At 37.9% G+C, this 19,825-nt stretch overlaps 1 protein-coding gene across 5 annotated transcripts in view; it reads right to left on the bottom strand.

Moving 5' to 3' along the window:
* The window catches only part of LOC127847710 (uncharacterized), a 54,041-nt gene extending 43,633 nt beyond the window's left edge, over positions 1-10,408 (bottom strand). The window contains exons 1-4 of one of the 5 annotated variants that reach the window (XM_052379795.1): positions 9,724-10,408; positions 9,442-9,600; positions 9,123-9,201; positions 6,368-7,218 (exon numbers count right to left, since the gene is read on the bottom strand). In XM_052379795.1, coding sequence (XP_052235755.1) covers positions 6,368-7,218; positions 9,123-9,201; positions 9,442-9,540 — 1,029 coding nt within the window. In that variant the 5' untranslated portion in view covers positions 9,541-9,600; positions 9,724-10,408. Of the gene's footprint in view, positions 1-3,687; positions 3,770-4,019; positions 4,774-6,367; positions 7,219-9,122; positions 9,202-9,441; positions 9,601-9,723 lie in introns of those variants that run through there. The other 4 variants (XM_052379794.1, XR_008034134.1, XM_052379791.1 and 1 more) reach the window with 4 other exon arrangements.
* Between the last annotated feature and the right edge of the window lie 9,417 nt (positions 10,409-19,825).

The following is a 19,825-nucleotide window of genomic DNA, read 5'->3' as shown; positions in this document are numbered from 1 at the left end:
CATTATTTCAGATCGCAAGTCCGATACATGTGCATGTAATTCGTCTCCAAAGGTGTAACCACTAGACTGCAATACAACATCACACAGCTCACAGGTAACAGGATGATCGAATGAAGAGAGCGTGATCAATAAGCTGCACAGCCACTCAGATGAACATTCGACTTTCTGCAGACTAATACACTGCAATGAAGCAGGCAACTTGATATCACATTGACCCGTATAGGTCCCCCACAAAAAGAGCTTCGTTAGCTTGTTGAGCGTGTAAAGTATCTCTGATGCTAATGAGGCACAATCAGCCGTTCTCAGGCCCAGGATACCTATACGTGTATAACGTAATAGTTCAAACAGTTCCTTACTGCCATTTGTCACCATTATTACGATTTTGGACATGTCATGTGACATTATTTCAGATCGCAAGTCCGATACATGTGTATGTAATTCGTCTCCAAGGGTGTATCCACTAGACTGCAATACGACAGCCCACAGCTCACACGTGACAGGATGATCGAATGAAGAGAGCGTGATCAACAAGCTGCACAGCCACTCAGATGAACATTCGCCTTTCTGCAGACTAATACACTGCAATGAAGCAGGCAACTCGATATCACATCGACCCGTATAGGTCCCCCGCAATTAGAACTTTGCTAGCTTGTTAAGCGTGTGAAGAATCTCTGATGCTAATGAGGCACAATCAGCCGTTATCAGGTCTAGGGTCCCTATACTTGCATCACGTAATATTTCAAACAAATCTTTACTGCCAGTTTTCACCATTATCTTGATATTGGACATGTCAAGTGACAGTATTTCAGATCGCAAGTCCGATACATGTGTATGTGATATTCGTCTCCAAGGGTGTATCCACTAGACTGCAATACGACATCCCAAAGCTCACACGTGACAGGATGATCGAATGAAGAGAGCGTGATCAACAAGATGCACAGCCACTCAGATGAACATTCGACTTTCTGCAGACTAATACACTGCAATGAAGCAGGCAACTCGATATCACATCGACCCGTATAGGTCCCCCGCAAATAGAGCTTTGTTAGCTTGTTGAGCGTGTGAAGAATCTCTGATGCTAATGAGGCACAATCAGCTGTTTTCAGGTCTAGGATCCGTATAATTGTATCACGTAATATTTCAAACAGTTTCTTACTGCCCTTTGTCACCATTATCTCGATTTTGGACATGTCATGTGACATTATTTCAGATCGCAAGTCCGATACATGTGTATGTAATTCGTCTCGAAGGGTGTATCCACTAGACTGCAATACGACAGCCCACAGCTCACACGTGACAGGATGATCGAATTAAGAGAGCGTGATCAACAAGCTGCACAGCCACTCAGATGAACATTCGACTTTCTGCAGACTAATACACTGCAATGAAGCAGGCAACTCGATATCACATCGACCCGTATAGGTCCCCCGCAAATAGAGCTTTGTTAGCTTGTTGAGCGTGTGAAGAATCTCTGATGCTAATGAGGCAAGGTCAGCCGTTCTCAGGTCTAGGATCCGTATACTTGTATAACGTAATATTTCAAACAGTTTCTTACTGCACTTTGTCACCATTATCTCGATTTTGGACATGTCATGTGACATTATTTCAGATCGCATGTCCGATACATGTGTATGTAATTCGTCTCCTAGTGTGTATCCACTAGACTGCAATACGACAGCCCACAGCTCACACGTGACAGGATGATCGAAAGAAGAGAGCGTGATCAACAAGCTGCACAGCCACTCAGATGAACATTCGCCTTTCTGCAGACTAATACACTGCAATGAAGCAGGCAATTCGATATCACAACGACCCGTATAGGTTCCCCACAAATCGAGCTTTGTCAGCTTGTTGAGCGTGTGAAGAATCTCTGATGCTAATGAGGCACAATCAGCCGTTTTCAGGTCTAGGATCCCTATGCATGCATCCCGTAATATTTCAAACAATTCTTTACTGCTAGTTTTCACCATTATCTTGATATTGGACATGTCAAGTGACAGCATTTCAGATCGCAAGTCCGATACATGTGTATGTGATTCGTCTCCAAGGGTGTATCCACTAGACTGCAATACGACATCCCACAGCTCACACGTGACAGGATGATCGAATGAAGAGAGCGTGATCAACAAGCTGCACAGTCACTCAGATGAACATTCGACTTTCTGCAGACTAATACACTGCAATGAAGCAGGCAACTCGATATCACATCGACCCGTATAGGCCCCCCGCAAATAGAGCTTTGTTAGCTTGTTGAGCGTGTGAAGTATCTCTGATGCTAATGAGGCACAATCAGCCGTTCTCAGGTCTAGGATCCGTATACTTGTATAACGTAATATTTCAAACAGTTTCTTACTGCCCTTTGTCACCATTATCTCGATTTTGGACATGTCATGTGACATTATTTTAGATCGCAAGTCCGATACATGTGTATGTAATTCGTCTCGAAGGGTGTATCCACTAGACTGCAATACGACAGCCCACAGCTCACACGTGACAGGATGATCGAATGAAGAGAGCGTGATCAACAAGCTGCACAGCCACTCAGATGAACATTCGCCTTTCTGGAGACTAATACACTGCAATGAAGCAGGCAATTCGATATCACAACGACCCGTATAGGTTCCCCACAAATCGAGCTTTGTCAGCTTGTTGAGCGTGTGAAGAATCTCTGATGCTAATGAGGCACAATCAGCCGTTTTCAGGTCTAGGATCCCTATACATGCATCCCGTAATATTTCAAACAATTCTTTACTGCTAGTTTTCACCATTATCTTGATATTGGACATGTCAAGTGACAGCATTTCAGATCGCAAGTCCGATACATGTGTATGTGATTCGTCTCCAAGGGTGTATCCACTAGACTGCAATACGACATCCCACAGCTCACACGTGACAGGATGATCGAATGAAGAGAGCGTGATCAACAAGCTGCACAGTCACTCAGATGAACATTCGACTTTCTGCAGACTAATACACTGCAATGAAGCAGGCAACTCGATATCACATCGACCCGTATAGGCCCCCCGCAAATAGAGCTTTGTTAGCTTGTTGAGCGTGTGAAGTATCTCTGATGCTAATGAGGCACAATCAGCCGTTCTCAGGTCTAGGATCCGTATACTTGTATAACGTAATATTTCAAACAGTTTCTTACTGCCCTTTGTCACCATTATCTCGATTTTGGACATGTCATGTGACATTATTTTAGATCGCAAGTCCGATACATGTGTATGTAATTCGTCTCGAAGGGTGTATCCACTAGACTGCAATACGACAGCCCACAGCTCACACGTGACAGGATGATCGAATGAAGAGAGCGTGATCAACAAGCTGCACAGCCACTCAGATGAACATTCGCCTTTCTGGAGACTAATACACTGCAATGAAGCAGGCAATTCGATATCACAACAACCCGTATAGGTTCCCCACAAATCGAGCTTTGTCAGCTTGTTGAGCGTGTGAAGAATCTCTGATGCTAATGAGGCACAATCAGCCGTTTTCAGGTCTAGGATCCCTATACATGCATCCCGTAATATTTCAAACAATTCTTTACTGCCAGTTTTTACCATTATCTTGATATTGGACATGTCAAGTGACAGCATTTCAGATCGCAAGTCCGATTCATGTGTATGTGATTCGTCTCCATGGGTGTCTCCACTAGACTGCAATACGACATCCCACAGCTCACACGTGACAGGATGATCGAATGAAGAGAGCGTGATCAACAAGCTGCACAGCCACTCAGATGAACATTCGCCTTTCTGCAGACTAATACACTGCAATGAAGCAGGCAACTCGATATCGCATCGACCCGTATAGGTCCCCCGCAATTAGAGCTTTGTTAGCTTGTTGAGCGTGTGAAGAATCTCTGATACAATTCTTTACTGCCAGTTTTCACCATTATCTTGATATTGGACATGTCAAGTGACAGCATTTCAGATCGCAAGTCCGATACATGTGTATGTGATTCGTCTCCAAGGGTGTATCCACTAGACTGCAATACGACATTCCACAGCTCACACGTGACAGGATGATCGAATGAAGAGAGCGTGATCAACAAGCTGCACAGCCACTCAGATGAACATTCGACTTCCTGCAGACTAATACACTGCAATGAAGCAGGCAACTCGATATCACATCGACCCGTATAGGTCCCCCACAAATAGAGCTTTGTTAGCTTGTTGAGCGTGTGAAGAATCTCTGACGCTAATGAGGCAAAGTCAGCCGTTCTCAGGTCTAGGATCCGTATACTTGTATAACGTAATATTTCAAACAGTTTCTTACTGCCCTTTGTCACCATTATCTCGATTTTGGACATGTCATGTGACATTATTTCAGATCGCAAGTCCGATACATGTGTATGTAATTCGTCTCCAAGGGTGTATCCACTAGACTGCAATACGACATCCCACAGCTCACACGTGACAGGATGATCGAATGAAGATAGCGTGATCAACAAGCTGCACAGCCACTCAGATGAACATTCGAGTTTCTGCAGACTAATACACTGCAATGAAGCAGGTAACTTGATATCACATTGACCCGTATAGGTCCCCCACAAAAAGAGCTTTGTTAGTTTGTTGAGCGTGTGAAGAATCTCTGATGCTAATGAGGCACAATCAGCCGTTCTCATGTCTAGGATCCCTATACTTGTATCACGTTATATTTGAAACAGTTCCTTACTGCCATTTGTCACCATTATTTCGATTTTGGACATGTCATGTGACATTATTTCAGATCGCAAGTCCGATACATGTGTATGTGATTCGTCTCCAAGGGTGTATCCACTAGACTGCAATACGACATCAAACAGCTTACAGGTAACATGATGATCGAATGAAGAGAGCGTGATCAACAAGCTGCACAGCCACTCAGATGAACATTCGACATCTTCCAGAATTATACACTGCAATGAAAAAGGCAGTTTGAGACCACATTGACCCGTACATGTCCCTACCAAACAGAGCATTGTTCGCTTATTGAGCGTGTGAAGAGTCTCTGTAGCTAATGATGCACAATCATCCGTTGTCAGGATTAGGGTCCCTATAGATGAATATCGTATAAATTGATAAAGATCAATATTTCCGTCTATCGCGCCTAGTTTGATATTTTTCATATTACAGGACAATAATTCCAGCTTAAATATGTGAGTGTTGCTTTCGGTTACACACAGAGTTTGCACGTTAAAAATTACATCGTGTTTTAATGACGATAAGCGCACTATCAACCGTCGTAGGAACACAGCAGTGCATGCACATTTGAGCAAACAAATGTGTTGTATTTTATCTGGAAGAACTATGTCTTCCGAAAAAGTGGAGTCTTCTATCTTCAAATACGTTAATTGAGACAGATGTGGAAATACACAAGAAGATGATACTTCAATTTTCCCTGTATAACATACCTTCTTTATTCTCGTATAACATAATGCTTTATTAATTACCGTAGTTCCTTTCACCATCACACGTTTAACACAAAGTGCGGAATGTTGCATGAATGTCAGTATTTCGCTTGTTTGTAGAATATCACTTTCTATAATAAGTGACCGAATATTTGATTTGTTGGACATTAAAAGCATCTTTAATGCATTTAAATCGGACTCATTAAGATATGCATTAAATGTGAAGTCCATTACATTTAAGAAAATCTCCTTCTCACCGCTGGCCTTAGCTTCTATGTACCCAGCGATTATCATGCGCTGAAATAAGACTGATAGAGCAATGCAACGTTTGTAATCCATTGAATTATTATCTGCTATTAAAATATATCTCTCTGTGTTATTGTCTGTATGAAAAGCCCGTATTTCTTTCTGATCTAGACATCCCCTCACGTACATGCTCATTCCGCGGTTTATGTCGTTAAGGAAATTGACGTCAGCAAGATGGTTTATCAGTGTATTAGCTTTCTTGCACTCTAACCCACACAGATAAATAATTGTCTCGCTCATTTCTAACGAATTATATTTAGTGTCTGTATGGAAATGTTCTATAAGGTCTTGATTTGAATTTGCAATATGAAATGCAGCCAGGAACTCTTGAACTGTCTAGTGTACAAAGGAAAACTGTGCATCCTGATCGGTCATTGTTGAGCTGTATCTTTTCGTTAATACACCAGAACGGAGGCAAAAATCCAACTGAACTTCTGTCATGTAGTTCAATAATTCCCGTTCGGTGAACGCGATGCATTTGTTCGATGAAAATGTTAAGCTAAACGCAGCGTTTGCAAGCGCATCAAAAATACCGATCTGCTGCTTAATAAAACGTGTATTGGCTAAACACTGAAAAGAAGTTCCGTTTCGAAAATATCCCTTACTTGCATTTGCATTCTTAAAGAGTATGTCTAGGAGAATTATTTCACACAATGAACCACTAACCTCGTAGTTCATCCACAAATTGACTAACAGAGTTAGCCGCCAGGGTGACGCAAGAAAATGCCTCAATCGACGTTCGTTAACGTAAGTCATAAAACCAGTGTGTGTCTTCACATTATTAGTCTGAAGACTGTGTAATATTTTATTTGCTAGCCCTTCTGCATCAAGTATTCCTTCAATTTCAATTAAAGTTTTAATTTCGGAATTTTTAATTCGCTCATCCACCATTTTCCATGGCCGTGTTGTAATTACAGATACACACTTTGTAAGGCACTGTGTCATTAAAGGTATAACGCACTTATTCAAACAATCAACCCATTCATTAAGCCCATCCAAAGTTATGATGCATGACTCTCGTTCCAGGATTTGTGGTAAAAGCTTCACGGTCTCTTCTCGCTTATCACCACTGTAAATCATGTCGATTATTTGAGTTTTGATCATCTCTATAACCTCACGCTGGTTCGCTGCATCTCTCAGTGATATTTGAAAGAAAAAACGAAACTCCTTCAGCGTATCAACATCACTAAATGTAGCCTTGTGATCAGGATTGTGCTCAGACACTAAATCACACCAGTCAAGAGCCAGTTTAGTAAGGAATGTTGTCTTCCCCATTCCGGGTTCTCCTTGAACAAATACACGGCTATTGAGCTTTTTATCTTGATAAAATAAGGCGTTGTAGCTATGAACCGCGTGTTCTGTTTTATTTCGAGTTCCATCTTTCTCCATTGTAACATGGCTCAATTTCGGTTGAACAAAGACATCCCAGATGGGTTTGTCATGACCCTCCCTTAAGGGTGAAACAGACACAGTTTCCTTTGTCGTCGTATAGAACTGTATTAACCTTCCTCGAAATTCTGAAATGATGAATGGTGATTAAAATCCACGTGTAATTCAATCCAATAAGGATTATATAATTATAATAATAAAGTATTCACGCCGTGTGTTCTTGATTTTTTGTTTGGTTATATTTTTTTACTTTGTACAGTTGTTACCTAACATATTGTATATATCTGGCGGACATACACTGTTATCAAGGTTTTAATGCGTATATTTTTTATTTACCTTTTTAAATGGATTCCAATTTACACATTAAAGCACACTCACATAAAAAAACACTTCCTTACCAAGATAACATTTTTCAATACAGCGCGTATTATACTTATCTAAAAATTACATCGAAAAGAGTTTGTTATGTGATATATTGATTCAAATTTATATTATCAATGGTTTCAAAGTCGACAGAATACTCATTTCAATTAATTATTTCCGACAAATTTTCACAACGTCGCGGACCTCTTTCTAGCAACAGTTACTCTTTGCTATTATTGCGAAGTATAATGAAAATCGATTTTTAAAGTTCATCAAAACTTGATTGCGTTTAATGAGTCGCAAACAATGTGTTCGGGCCTAGTTAAATTTGTCCCATAATCTGTGACGTAATATGTGTTCCACAATGGGTAATACGTTGTATTACCAAGAACACCAACATTCTGCGATATTGTTCCGTCCACAAAAGTAAAGTTAATCGGATTAAAGTGCAAAACAGTTGCAAATAACCTCGTTGTAATGACTTTATGAGAAACAAGCTATAAGGTTAGGGTTCAGTGTGTGATCTGACCGGTGACAGTTCCGCTTTGGCGCAAAAATGTTTAAACTTTACCGCAAATCCGATCAATATTCATTGATTTGATTCTCATTTATAAAATGCACCTAGATCATATAGTGTGTATGCACATGAGTACAAACTCATGTATAACGCGGCGTTGATTTGCGTCGCGAACACATTCATCATTTATAAATGGAAACATTAAAATTTGTGTTCCTCACATTAAGATAGACCTACATGTATGTACCTTGTAAGTGAAAGAGTTCATAAGAAACTTTTTTAAATAATGACAGAATTGAACAAGAGCACAGCCTTGCGGGTGCAGACCGCTCATCTATTTTTCTTTTTAGGTGTAGGGACCTATCTAAATTTCAATCACAAAGGAGGGAGGGGTGGAGAAGGGTGTATAGTGTGGGAGTGTGGTCATTTATTACATTATCTTCCAAAAATGCCAAAAAAATGCAAAAAAAAGGTTGGTTTTTTTTTTGGGGGGGGGGGATTCTTGGGTGGGATGGTTGGACGGTATTTCAAATACAAATGTATTTATCCAAATGTATTTACCGATTTGTTAGGAAGAGGGAAAACATGTTCCAAACATAATTTGTGTTGCGTTTCAAGTATTAGTTTGATCAGGAAGTATTCACAAGTTTTTAAAATGGACCTCTTAGAAAAACTGCGCCAACACCACGCATCCATGTATTTTTAACATATCCTTTTCATTTTCCAAATCAACTCAGATATATACATGTGTTAATATTCTGTGTAAGTTTGACCATGAGGGATTAAAAATATGTGACTTCTAAAGTGTTAAAATATACTGTAGCCAAGAATGAGTTAATGTTTAAAATCAGCTGTTTTGGTATCACTTGTATTGCAATTATCATTGAAGTGAATCATACATAGATATTTGCTTTCCATCATAATACAAATAAATTTCGTTTTAACATCATTATTTCCTCTGAAGCGTAGTAATTTTTTTGATTTGTTAATTGGACTTTAATTTACACAGATAATACCAAAAAGGAAAAACTGAATTTGTGGTTCGTTTTAATTGTATCAAGTTGGTCGGCGTCGGTCTGTTCTATGATGTTTCTTGGCCATTTTTGATAAAGACATATCTTCAATAACCCGTTTTTAAGTACTATTTTTTACCTTCCTTTTGGTCTTCAAACACTTTTTTCAACGTGCTTTTTACCGCCTTTTCGGACAACGGAAGAGTGTCTTGCTGAAGCTGAAAATGATCGAATTTGACACTGAAAATTAAACGCACATTTGCCTTGATAAAATATCGACAAGACTTCCGGACATATCAATATAGGCGATACAAAAATCCTTGGACTCCTAAAATGTCCATTTATGCAATTGCAAGTTGAAACAATCCCTATCAAAGTAACGTATTGTATTCCGACTTCAATCAATACATGTGCATGTACGGAAAGTCTGCTATTATCATACTAATGAACTTCATTACCTGTTTAAGGTAAGCGCGTGCATCAATTGCCGGCTTAAAACTATTAAGGTGTGCAGGATCATTCAGTAGATTTAAAAGACAATCGAAGAAGCTGATCATATCCCCATCACATATTTCCGTGTCCTGTTAGTGTCGTAGTTTATTGACTTCTTCTCGTGCCTGTAAGTCAATAACTGTATTAACGAACAAATCAAACGCATGCACTTAAAAAATATGTTAACGAATTCATTGTTATACGTCAATTACAGATATGTAAAAGTTAATAAGAAATTTGTAAAATACCTTTGTACATATGTTGGAATCTTTACTTAGATCATCAGTAAAATAGCACTGCATCCAGGTACAGTTGTATATGGCACCAATAATGCCATTGAAATCTGTGCTGTTGGCGTTTGGCTTATCTCTGTAACCCGTGGGAGGCATGAAACACTTTGCCAATTCCCACGATTCAGTGCACCATTTTGTGGAATCCGTATTGCTCCATGATGGGCCTTTCAATTTCGATTTTTTAAAACGGTGGTTCTCCCAAAGTCGAATACATATTTCAGAACACAATTGGCACAGTTTGGAAGGGTCACTACATAAACAACATGTATTTGTTTCGAGTATACCGTGTTTTGCACGCATGTCACTTCGTACATGCGAGTAAAATGCTTTAAATCCGAGGTCGGCTAATTGTGCAATTACATCCCTGGTCGTATATGTTGCAAACATACATTTGAGCCAGTTCTGTGCCTCTTTCTTCGTGAGTCTTTCTTCCATGGCCACAATGTATGCGCCAGTTTTACTCTAATGTGAACTGCATGAAAAGTGTGTCTGCTCTTCGAATATTATGAAGTACAATTTGGAGATTTTTGAAATGTATTGTCATAATATTCATAACTGTGCTTAAGTCGTATACATTAAAAAAAGCCGGACGTAGTAGGAACTGCAATTCCCTCATTGGTTTCCTCAAATTTTGGTTATATCGTCTGTAAAAAGAATACATAGTATAAAAATGGTCTGCAGTATAAACGTATACTACCATATACATTATTTCAAGAGGACAACCTTATCTGTTGGTGAACCATTTTTCCATTATAAAAAGGCAAAGTTTATCTGATGCCTAGTTGTTTATATGTACAACGATCATCTTGGGGCACGAGAACCCATGAAGTGTCGAGTTAAAACTATGTATTCGGTATACACATCTTTAAAGGAAAAAGCAATGTTTATACTTTACATCGGCTGGTGTAAATTCCTAAATCTATCAACTGCATTGTTTTAAAGGTGTACTACTGAATACTCCACCGATTCTGAAGTACGTAAATATCAACTTGACACGACAAATATGCCGTCGTTTTCTGTTAATCGATATCAGATATAGTTTTCGTTATTCTGTTTGTACAGTTAAATATGTCAAATGCCATTCACAAAACGATACGTTAACCGCAAAGTGTCAATGCTTCGAGTGTGTTATTGTGCTAATCTAATACGCCCTACTAAGGGAAAACAAAGCCTGTTCAGATTGAAGATCCACGTTCAATCGTTCCCCGATAGGACAAAACATACATACAATGATCTCCTCCGGTCAGGAAATGCATGACGTGTTGAGTAAAAACAATGTAAGTTTCTTGCATGAACAATACCTCTACTTATTAAACTAGAGAGTTAAACATTTTACGCTAGATAAAAAGCTCCTTGATTTCGGATCGCTGTATACTCTTTTAGCAGCGAATGCACTTATCTAAATGAAGCTATAATACGATGATTGAAAGGGTTTGTTTATTGACAGAAGGCGTAAAAAGCACTTAATAATGACCGATATGCGTTACGTTTGTTAAATGTTCAACTACAACAAGTCACAACTAGCTGTTTAAATATAATAGGATGTTGACATACTGATTAAATATACTCATTTAAGAAACCAATCTTTTTTGTGAAATACAATTACAATATGTGCGTATGTATTTCCACATTTACAAAATAATTAACAATATTACGTCGAATGTATTCATCCACGCAGTCAGTGTTTATGAACCTTGGTTTTAATAATCACAACTTGTACGCAGAAAAAAAATGCTTTTAACTTATTTAATGACTGATACACTTTTATTGATTTTCATCGATATTTCAAATATAGATTTTTTTCCTCAAAAATGTATACACAATAAGTACAATCGAAAATCCGTCTATGAACGCATCGATACCGTTCAAAAATTAAGACGAGCTTTTTGTTAAAATGTTCGCCGCCATTTAATCTTATCTGAGCTCGATGCCTCAACCTTGGCTCGATCTTGAATGAAGTTGATCAAAATATTTATGTTTACAATATCTACGCGATGAGTGAATTGTAGTCACGTGTTCGCAAACAAAATGTTGTCATCACGTCAAATATTAAAACAAATACAAGTAAAGAATCACATGTATTTTCAGTCTTAAAAAGATACTTGCTAAAATGGCCCAGTAATGTGAAACTGCAGAAACGGGTTCACGAAGGATTGGACTCGCTCTGGACAACTCAGTGGCGTTTCAAGCTGTTTCCTAGTTAAATTGTATGCATTCTTTTTTGATGTCGGTGGCACAAAAATTGTCTTTAAGAAACTTCCTGGGTATGTTACTAGATAAAACAATTAGTTCCATCAATCAGGTTAATGTTCTTATGACCTCTTAAACTTTGAAATACGCACGATGAAATTGGTCACGTTTCCTAGGTATGCGAGCGGGACAACAACTGAAGAAAAGGTACGGCTCTTCAAAGAACAGTATTCTGGAGCATTTTGGTTATTTAGATTGACTTCAAACGGTGCCGCCCAGGCAGCCGTGTTCCTGATGCTAGTCGAGAGGCCTCAGAACGTTGGAGTCTACAAGAGATAGGCGGAAGCTTTAACTAGGGCCTTAAGGTGACAAATAGCTAGAGATTAATTGACGATGAAAGATTTTGAAATTGGAAGTTCGTTTAAGGCATCGGTCCCCTGTTTGTCGCGTTGTGGCGAATCGATTATTCTAAGTTTCAAATCATAAGACAGCCTGAGGAAAATTATATATTGTATTGCGTTTATTGAATAATTAGCATTCTGTGGACTTCAGAAAGCACAGCGTGATTGTGAGGTCGCGTACAAAGCGCTCGGTGGCACTCTTGGGAAATCGGCCTCGCGTTACACGCTATATCAGACTCTAATATCACGTGAAACCAAATGTTATATTAATAATGTATAAATGTTAGTATTCTCTGTATTCAGTAGTACGCAGCATAGAACAATAACTCAGTTGATAGATTTAAGAATTAATACCAGCCGATTTATATTAACGTCCGAAATAGCTCGCACAGTGAACTTGTCAAACCGTTATGTTATCTTGTCCAAATGTGGTGCTGACTTGTCTTATTCTGTCAAACATTTGGACAAGATAATACGACTGTTTGACATAAAAAGAACTGTGTTTTGACAGTAACATCACATTTGGACAAGATAACACGACTGTTAGACATAATAGGACTGTATTTTGACAAGTCAGCACCAGATAAGAACAAGATAACACGACTGTTGGACATAATAAGACTGCATTTTGACACGTCAACATCACATTTGGACAAGAAAGCACGACGGTTTGGCATAGTAGAACTGTGTTTTGAAAAGTATACTTCACATTTGGACAAGATCACTGTTTGACATAAAACGAATGTGTTTTAACAAGTCAACATCACACGACGGTTCGACATAATAGGACTGTATTTTGACAAGACAGCACCAGATTTGGACAAGATAACATCACGGTTTGACATAATAGGACTGTGTTTTGACAAGTCAACATCACATTTGAACAAGATAACACGACTGTTTGACATAAAAGGATTGTGTTTTGACAAGTCAACATCACATTTGAACAAGATAACACGACGGTTTGACATAATAAGACTGTATTTTGACAAATCAGCACCAGATTTGGACAAGATAACACGACTGTTGGACATAATAAGACTGTATTTTGACAAGTCAACATCACATTTGGACAAGATAACACGACGGTTAGACATAATAGGACTGTATTTTGACAAGTCAACACCAGATTTGGACAAGATAACACGACGGTTTGGCATAGTAGAACTGTGTTTTGAAAAGTCTACTTCACATTTAGACAAGATCACTGTTTGACATAATAAGACACCTTCTAAAGAAGACACACACAAATGTAAGAACGTAAGACAGCTATGGTGTTCCATATTAATTGGTGTAAATATGTAGGCTGATTGACTTTAAATCTAAATTATGATATAATTAAATGTGAACATAGTTTTGTTTTCGGCAAAATTCTTTGGTTTTGTTTCACGTACCGCAATACTTGGTTTGAACATCTGAACACGATATGGATCAAATTTAAAGTCAACTGAGAGCGAATTTACTCACTACACTTTACAAAGTGTGCTATTTAGTGCATCTGGAAGTCGTTAAATTATAAGTTTATTTCAGCACCAATTGTATGTAATACTGTGAATGTATCTGCATAGTTAAGTGTCGCTTTGAAGCAAAGCTATTAACTGAATCGTATAATGTAAACAGCCCATAATTATCTGTCTATATTGATCGAAAGACTGTTTCAAAATTGCTTTTGTGTTTGTGCAAATATCGTGAAGTTTTGTATGAAAGGTTTGTACATGAAAGTTATTTTGTTGCAAAACGAAGCCTCGTTTGACCAAACAATAAATTTAAGTTATATTATAGTACGGATTTAGAAAACTTAATAGTCGGATTGTGTAAATAAAGCAAATATAAGAAATATTATTGAACTTTGTTATGATTATAAACACAACCTTTTAACCTGATATTGCAAACAAAATGTCATGAGGATGAAAAAAGAGGGTCTACAAAATTCCCCCTTGGGGGAGCAAAAGTGTTCTTGGCTCATGGCCTATGATATTATTGTACCCACATGTGTTATTTCCTCATTATAATGCATGCTAACAATTCGACAGAAAAATATATTAATTGTTTTATTCGAGTTATTTCAAGAGTTGGTGCATTTTATTGACACTTTTATTTGGGTTCGTATTTGTTTGGCATTTTACGAAAGAACCTATAGATGTAACCGAAGAACCAAAAAACAAGCTGTGGCCTCATTAGATTGTTCGTCTGTTATTCAAAGTCAGCTGACTCTTAGGGTTAATGATGTATGCGGATAAATCTTTACAAAACATAAAATACAATACGTACACAGGGTAATGTGATACCAGGTATTTACAAGTGATGACATTGAAGCTATTATCCGGAGAGTATAATTGGGTTGGCAAACATTGAAATACTCTTCATATACAGAACAAAAGCACTATGACACCGGAGTTAAAACCTGTAGTTATGCATCCACAAATACTGACAGTATATCGCATGGCAAAGCATATGTATTAAAGAATTGTGTATATTTACTTCCAATCCAGAAGGGTAAAGCAGGGACTGCTTTAACCCTTCAAGATCAGGATGTAAAACTGTAGTGGCGGGGAAGTTGTTCCACATCACAATAGCACTTGGGAAAAAAGAAAACTTATAATAATTTGCAGTGGTGTGTATTTGTCTGTAGGAGAGGGGTGCATGTGACGAGTGAATTTGGTGGCTCGCTCGATATATGATGGTAGGGGCACAGCCACTTATCCTTAAACAATTTTAAAAAAGATTATTAATTTAGTGTTATTTTGTCTGTCCTGTAGGGTCTGCCAACCAAGTTCCTGTTGCACTGTCGTACGTGGAATAGTTATGCTTGACCTAGCGGACTGCTCGACGCTGTACATTTTCAATTGTTCTATTTTTTACCCGTCTAAATACGAATAAATAACCTACATCTTACTTGAAAATGATTGTGTTCAACACGAACTGTAGGCTGAATTGTGCTTACCGCCGCTGTCAACCGCCAAAAGAATTAATAAGCAGTAGTCGTATTGATTTAAGTATTCCTATGTAACCCGACAAACACACAATTTATAACAAAACTTGGTACCCTGGTAACCGACTCTTACTTAACTAGTCACCTGGAAAATCGAACATATAACAACAATCGATTCGATTATGTTGAAATTCATTTTTTAATAAAAACTTAAGTCCGCTATATCTCCCGTACACAACATCCCGTTGTCAACAACAAACCAAGGATTTCCGTTACATATATAGCCAATGCCCTACCTGATAGAAAGCTCTAAATATAAATTTAAGGTTTAAATAAACTGAATAGATATAGCGTTCGTAAAAGCAATACATAGGCGATATATAAAAATCGCTCTATTCATAAGCAAATCACAAATACCTTTACCATCAAATCCGAAGCGGGATTGTGTGCATGATAAAATATCGTGCACAAAGATAATTGTTTGTTGTGAAAGTCTATATATTTCGACAATTTTGGAATCTCTTAAATCATATATTGGTATCATTCATCCCCTAAAAAGCCAAAGCAAACGTGCGTGCCTCTAAAATGTCGGTACGTACGCCGCCATATTTACACAAAAGAACTGAGTCACGCGAGCGTTTTAGAAAACATAACTTTAAGTGCAAACAAAAGTTAAAAGTAAGTTTACGAATTTTATAGACATGCTATGCTGCTACATATACGTTTTACACGACCGTATGATATGTGAACGTACGTATTGCTAAGAAACGTCCCGGGACGCTACGGTTTATTTGCAGCATTTTGACAAAAAAGCGTTAATCAAGGGTGGTGCGGTGGTCGAGTGGTAACACTCCGGTCTACCATTCCAGAGGTCCCCGGTTCAATTCCCGGCCGGGGCACTGGGAATTTCAGAAATGCTTCAAGTGTTTCCCACCCAACAAGAGATGTACTGGTATGAAACCCGGATACACTGAGCACGTAAAAGGGATTCGCAAAGAGCTAGGGTATCGCACCCGGATTCTTTGTATCCCAAAACTGTCTCTTCTGCTTGCTGTCTCTTCAGCAAAACCAAAGGACCCCATTGGAAATAGGTGCTTGCACTTTCATGGGTTATCCTTGACTGCAAGGTGTAAAGAAATGCATGCATGCATGCATGCATGCACGCACGCACGCACGCACGCACGCACGCACGCACGCACGCACGCACGCACGCACGCACGCACGCACGCACGCACGCACGCACGCACGCACGCACGCACGCACGCACGCACGCACACACACACACACACACACACACACACACACACACACACACACACACACACACACACACACACACACACACACACACACATACATACATACATACATACATACATACATACATACATACATACATACATACATACATACATACATACATACATACAAACATACATACATACATACATACATACATACGTCTTGTTTATCGACTTGTTTTTGTTTTGTTTATATTGTTTTGCCACATAGTAGCAAACAGTGTAAGTAGAAAACAAGATACCAAATGTTTAATTCAGTGTAAAACACATTGTTACACACACATTGTTACCTGAAACAAGACACAATGTTAACTTTATTTTTTGAAATATGTTAATAATACAAATTACATCATAATAAAGTCATCCAAGAGTAACTGTATCTAGTTTGTGTACTCTATTTGAATAATCTATTTCAATCCATAGTCCTGAAAAGGACTTTTGGTTAAATGGGTATGGGTCAAATCAATTAATGTTTGTATATAATACATTATCGGTAAGTATAACGTACATTTTGCAGTCATTATACAGCTGCAAAATATATAGATCAAATCAATATGTTAGATAGAGTTAAGAACACAATGAGCCAACATATGATTCCCCGCTGTGTTATCCTGTTAAGCTGTACGATTGTTTCAATTTTTTGTTATCATGTTGCACAGTTATATATCTACTGTTAAAACACATGGGAGTCATATCTCTTTGTAAAAAAAATGTCAGCTCTTAATGTAACTGGTTCCTGACACAACACGTCCTTTCAACAATATATTCTTAACAAGATATACGTGTTTATCATTCAACACAATAGGCATGTCAACAAACAATCTAGAAATATATGAGTATCTCAAATGTTCAGAAGCTGCCCTGATCTGCTTGTTATCTTTACATGTAACACATTCTTTTTGAAAACGTGCTGTGCATAATTTGGGCATATGTTTGATGAATTTATAATATTAACTTCTTGTTTAAGTTATTTTACTATTTATGCGCTTAAAATATTGACATCAGTTCTATTTAAGCATTAATTTATCCTTTAAAAAAATACTAATCAAGTTTTCCAAATACCACAATCTTTATTTAAAAGTGTAGCATGAACAAATTGTCTTACAGCGATAGTGAATTTCATTTCGCATATGTGAACAATATCGTATCGTTTATCACACTAACTACGGTTCATTGGGTCATTGTCGACCTGAAATGGCTTGAAGTCACCCTGGAGTGACTTCAAGCCGATTCTAGTCACCCGGTCGGCTTGAAGTGACCCCAGGGTGACATGAATCGGCTGGAAGTCACCCTAGGGTGACAAAAATCACCCACGGATGACTTCAAGTCGTTTCAGGTCGACAATGACCCAATGAGCCTAACGACTTATATGTTCTAGCACAAGAAATAACTTCAAACCTGCCATATATTTTATACAGATACAAAGAAAAACATTGAAATGAACCAGTACATAACTTAATGAAAAATAATTGCAATTTTGTATATACATAGGAATAACTTCAAATAAAAACACACTGAATGTCCATGTTGATTTTGCTCACATGCAGTTTTTATAACTAGATGTATCAATGACAGTATTATTCATACAGACTTGATTTTTAGTGTCCAATTGGGACATTTTGGATGAAGACCGAAGACTCCTTGAAATTGTCTATGTTTGAATTATGTACAAACACATGTCAATGAGCTTTCGGCTTTCAAAACGGCTTGTTCTGAAATCCAGTTTGCTGATTATAAATTATTGTGGTCAATAAAAAATGTGAAATAATTGTCCGGATGTTAGACCGAATTTGTTCGAAAAAAAAGCCGTCGGGTCTGCATTTAAGGCAAGAGATAGTATATCCGTGTTGCGATAAGTTCAAGAAAAGCTCTAGTTGACATCGTCATACACAAAACAGCAAGACTTAGCTATCAGCTTTTAAACGTCTAACGTCCGTGTATGACAAGCTCCTTAAACATCTGCACACAAAAAAATTGCAGCTTGTCGGACCGTATAGACGTGCTCTACCCGTGTAGTGAAAATTAGGTTTTATATACATTTTTCAATCGGTTCTGTGACACAAAAATATCGGATATTGTGAAAAAAAACTAATATGGAATATGAAACCGGTATGAAATTTTAACTTTCATCAAAAAGAAACGTTTTAAACATATAAACTTGTTTACTAACTCATGTATATACCAGTAATACAGTCCAGTGGCCTGCATATACTTTGATTCAAACTACAGGAGGAATACATGCACGGGTGACCACTATCAAATTTGAAATCTACGGAAGCGTATAAGGGATATCATCGCTTAACAAGTTCGCAGCTATTCCAGTTCTAGTTAAGGAGCAGCAAATTTTCCAAACAGTGCATATAAATAGCACTTGATCCACATAATATAGATACCCGACGGAATGGCATTTCTAAATTCAGTGATCGCGGTCATCACAGAGTTCATCGTATTAATCCACATTTTAAATAACGGTAGCCAAATACAGAGCGATTATATTGACTTGAAATTGGATCCAACGTCTTATATTATAGATCGTCGACAAACTATTGAGCATCTTTCCATTAGTGGTATTCTAATCACGAAACGTCAAACAATCATCGTTGATATAAACACTACGATCCAGAAGTTCGTTTCGTAACTTTGACTACACAATTTAGACCTAATCCAAAAAGTCTATTTATATTGTGTCTGTTACAATGTGGCGATATAGAGACCAATCCCGGACCCTCAACAGGAACATCATCCTCTCAAAGAAAAAGACAACCAAAGTTCCCTTGTACTGTTTGCTCAGGCGGTGTAATTGCTTCGAGCAAAGCAGTTAGTTGCACTCAGTGTAAAGCAAAAACACATATAAGATGCACAGGCTTCATCACAGACGCAGACTTTATCAAAGCATCCAGTGAAAACATATCTTTTAATTTTACTTGTAACAAGTGTACTTTTAATCTTCTTCCTGGAGAAACATCACTCAGGGAATCAACGGAGGAACATCCAGGAACCTGTGATCTACAAGACTGTGATAGTTTTAATCATCATTCATCGTCATCAAACTCTTCCAGTGATTTTAACTCAACGAAATTAACTAGTGATTTTAATTCTTTTGATGTTTTTAAACAAAAAGGGTTACATTTTGTCCATTTTAATTGTAGATCTCTTTTATCAAAAATGTCAGAAATTAGACTATTTGCCAGTTTATGTAAAGTACATGTGATTGCAATTACTGAGACTTGGTT

This window comes from Dreissena polymorpha, chromosome 10, assembly GCF_020536995.1.
Source record: "Dreissena polymorpha isolate Duluth1 chromosome 10, UMN_Dpol_1.0, whole genome shotgun sequence".
NCBI classification, from domain to species: domain Eukaryota; kingdom Metazoa; phylum Mollusca; class Bivalvia; order Myida; family Dreissenidae; genus Dreissena; species Dreissena polymorpha.
Note: the sequence above shows the minus strand (reverse complement) of the source record. Positions and strands in the feature narration are given on the sequence as shown.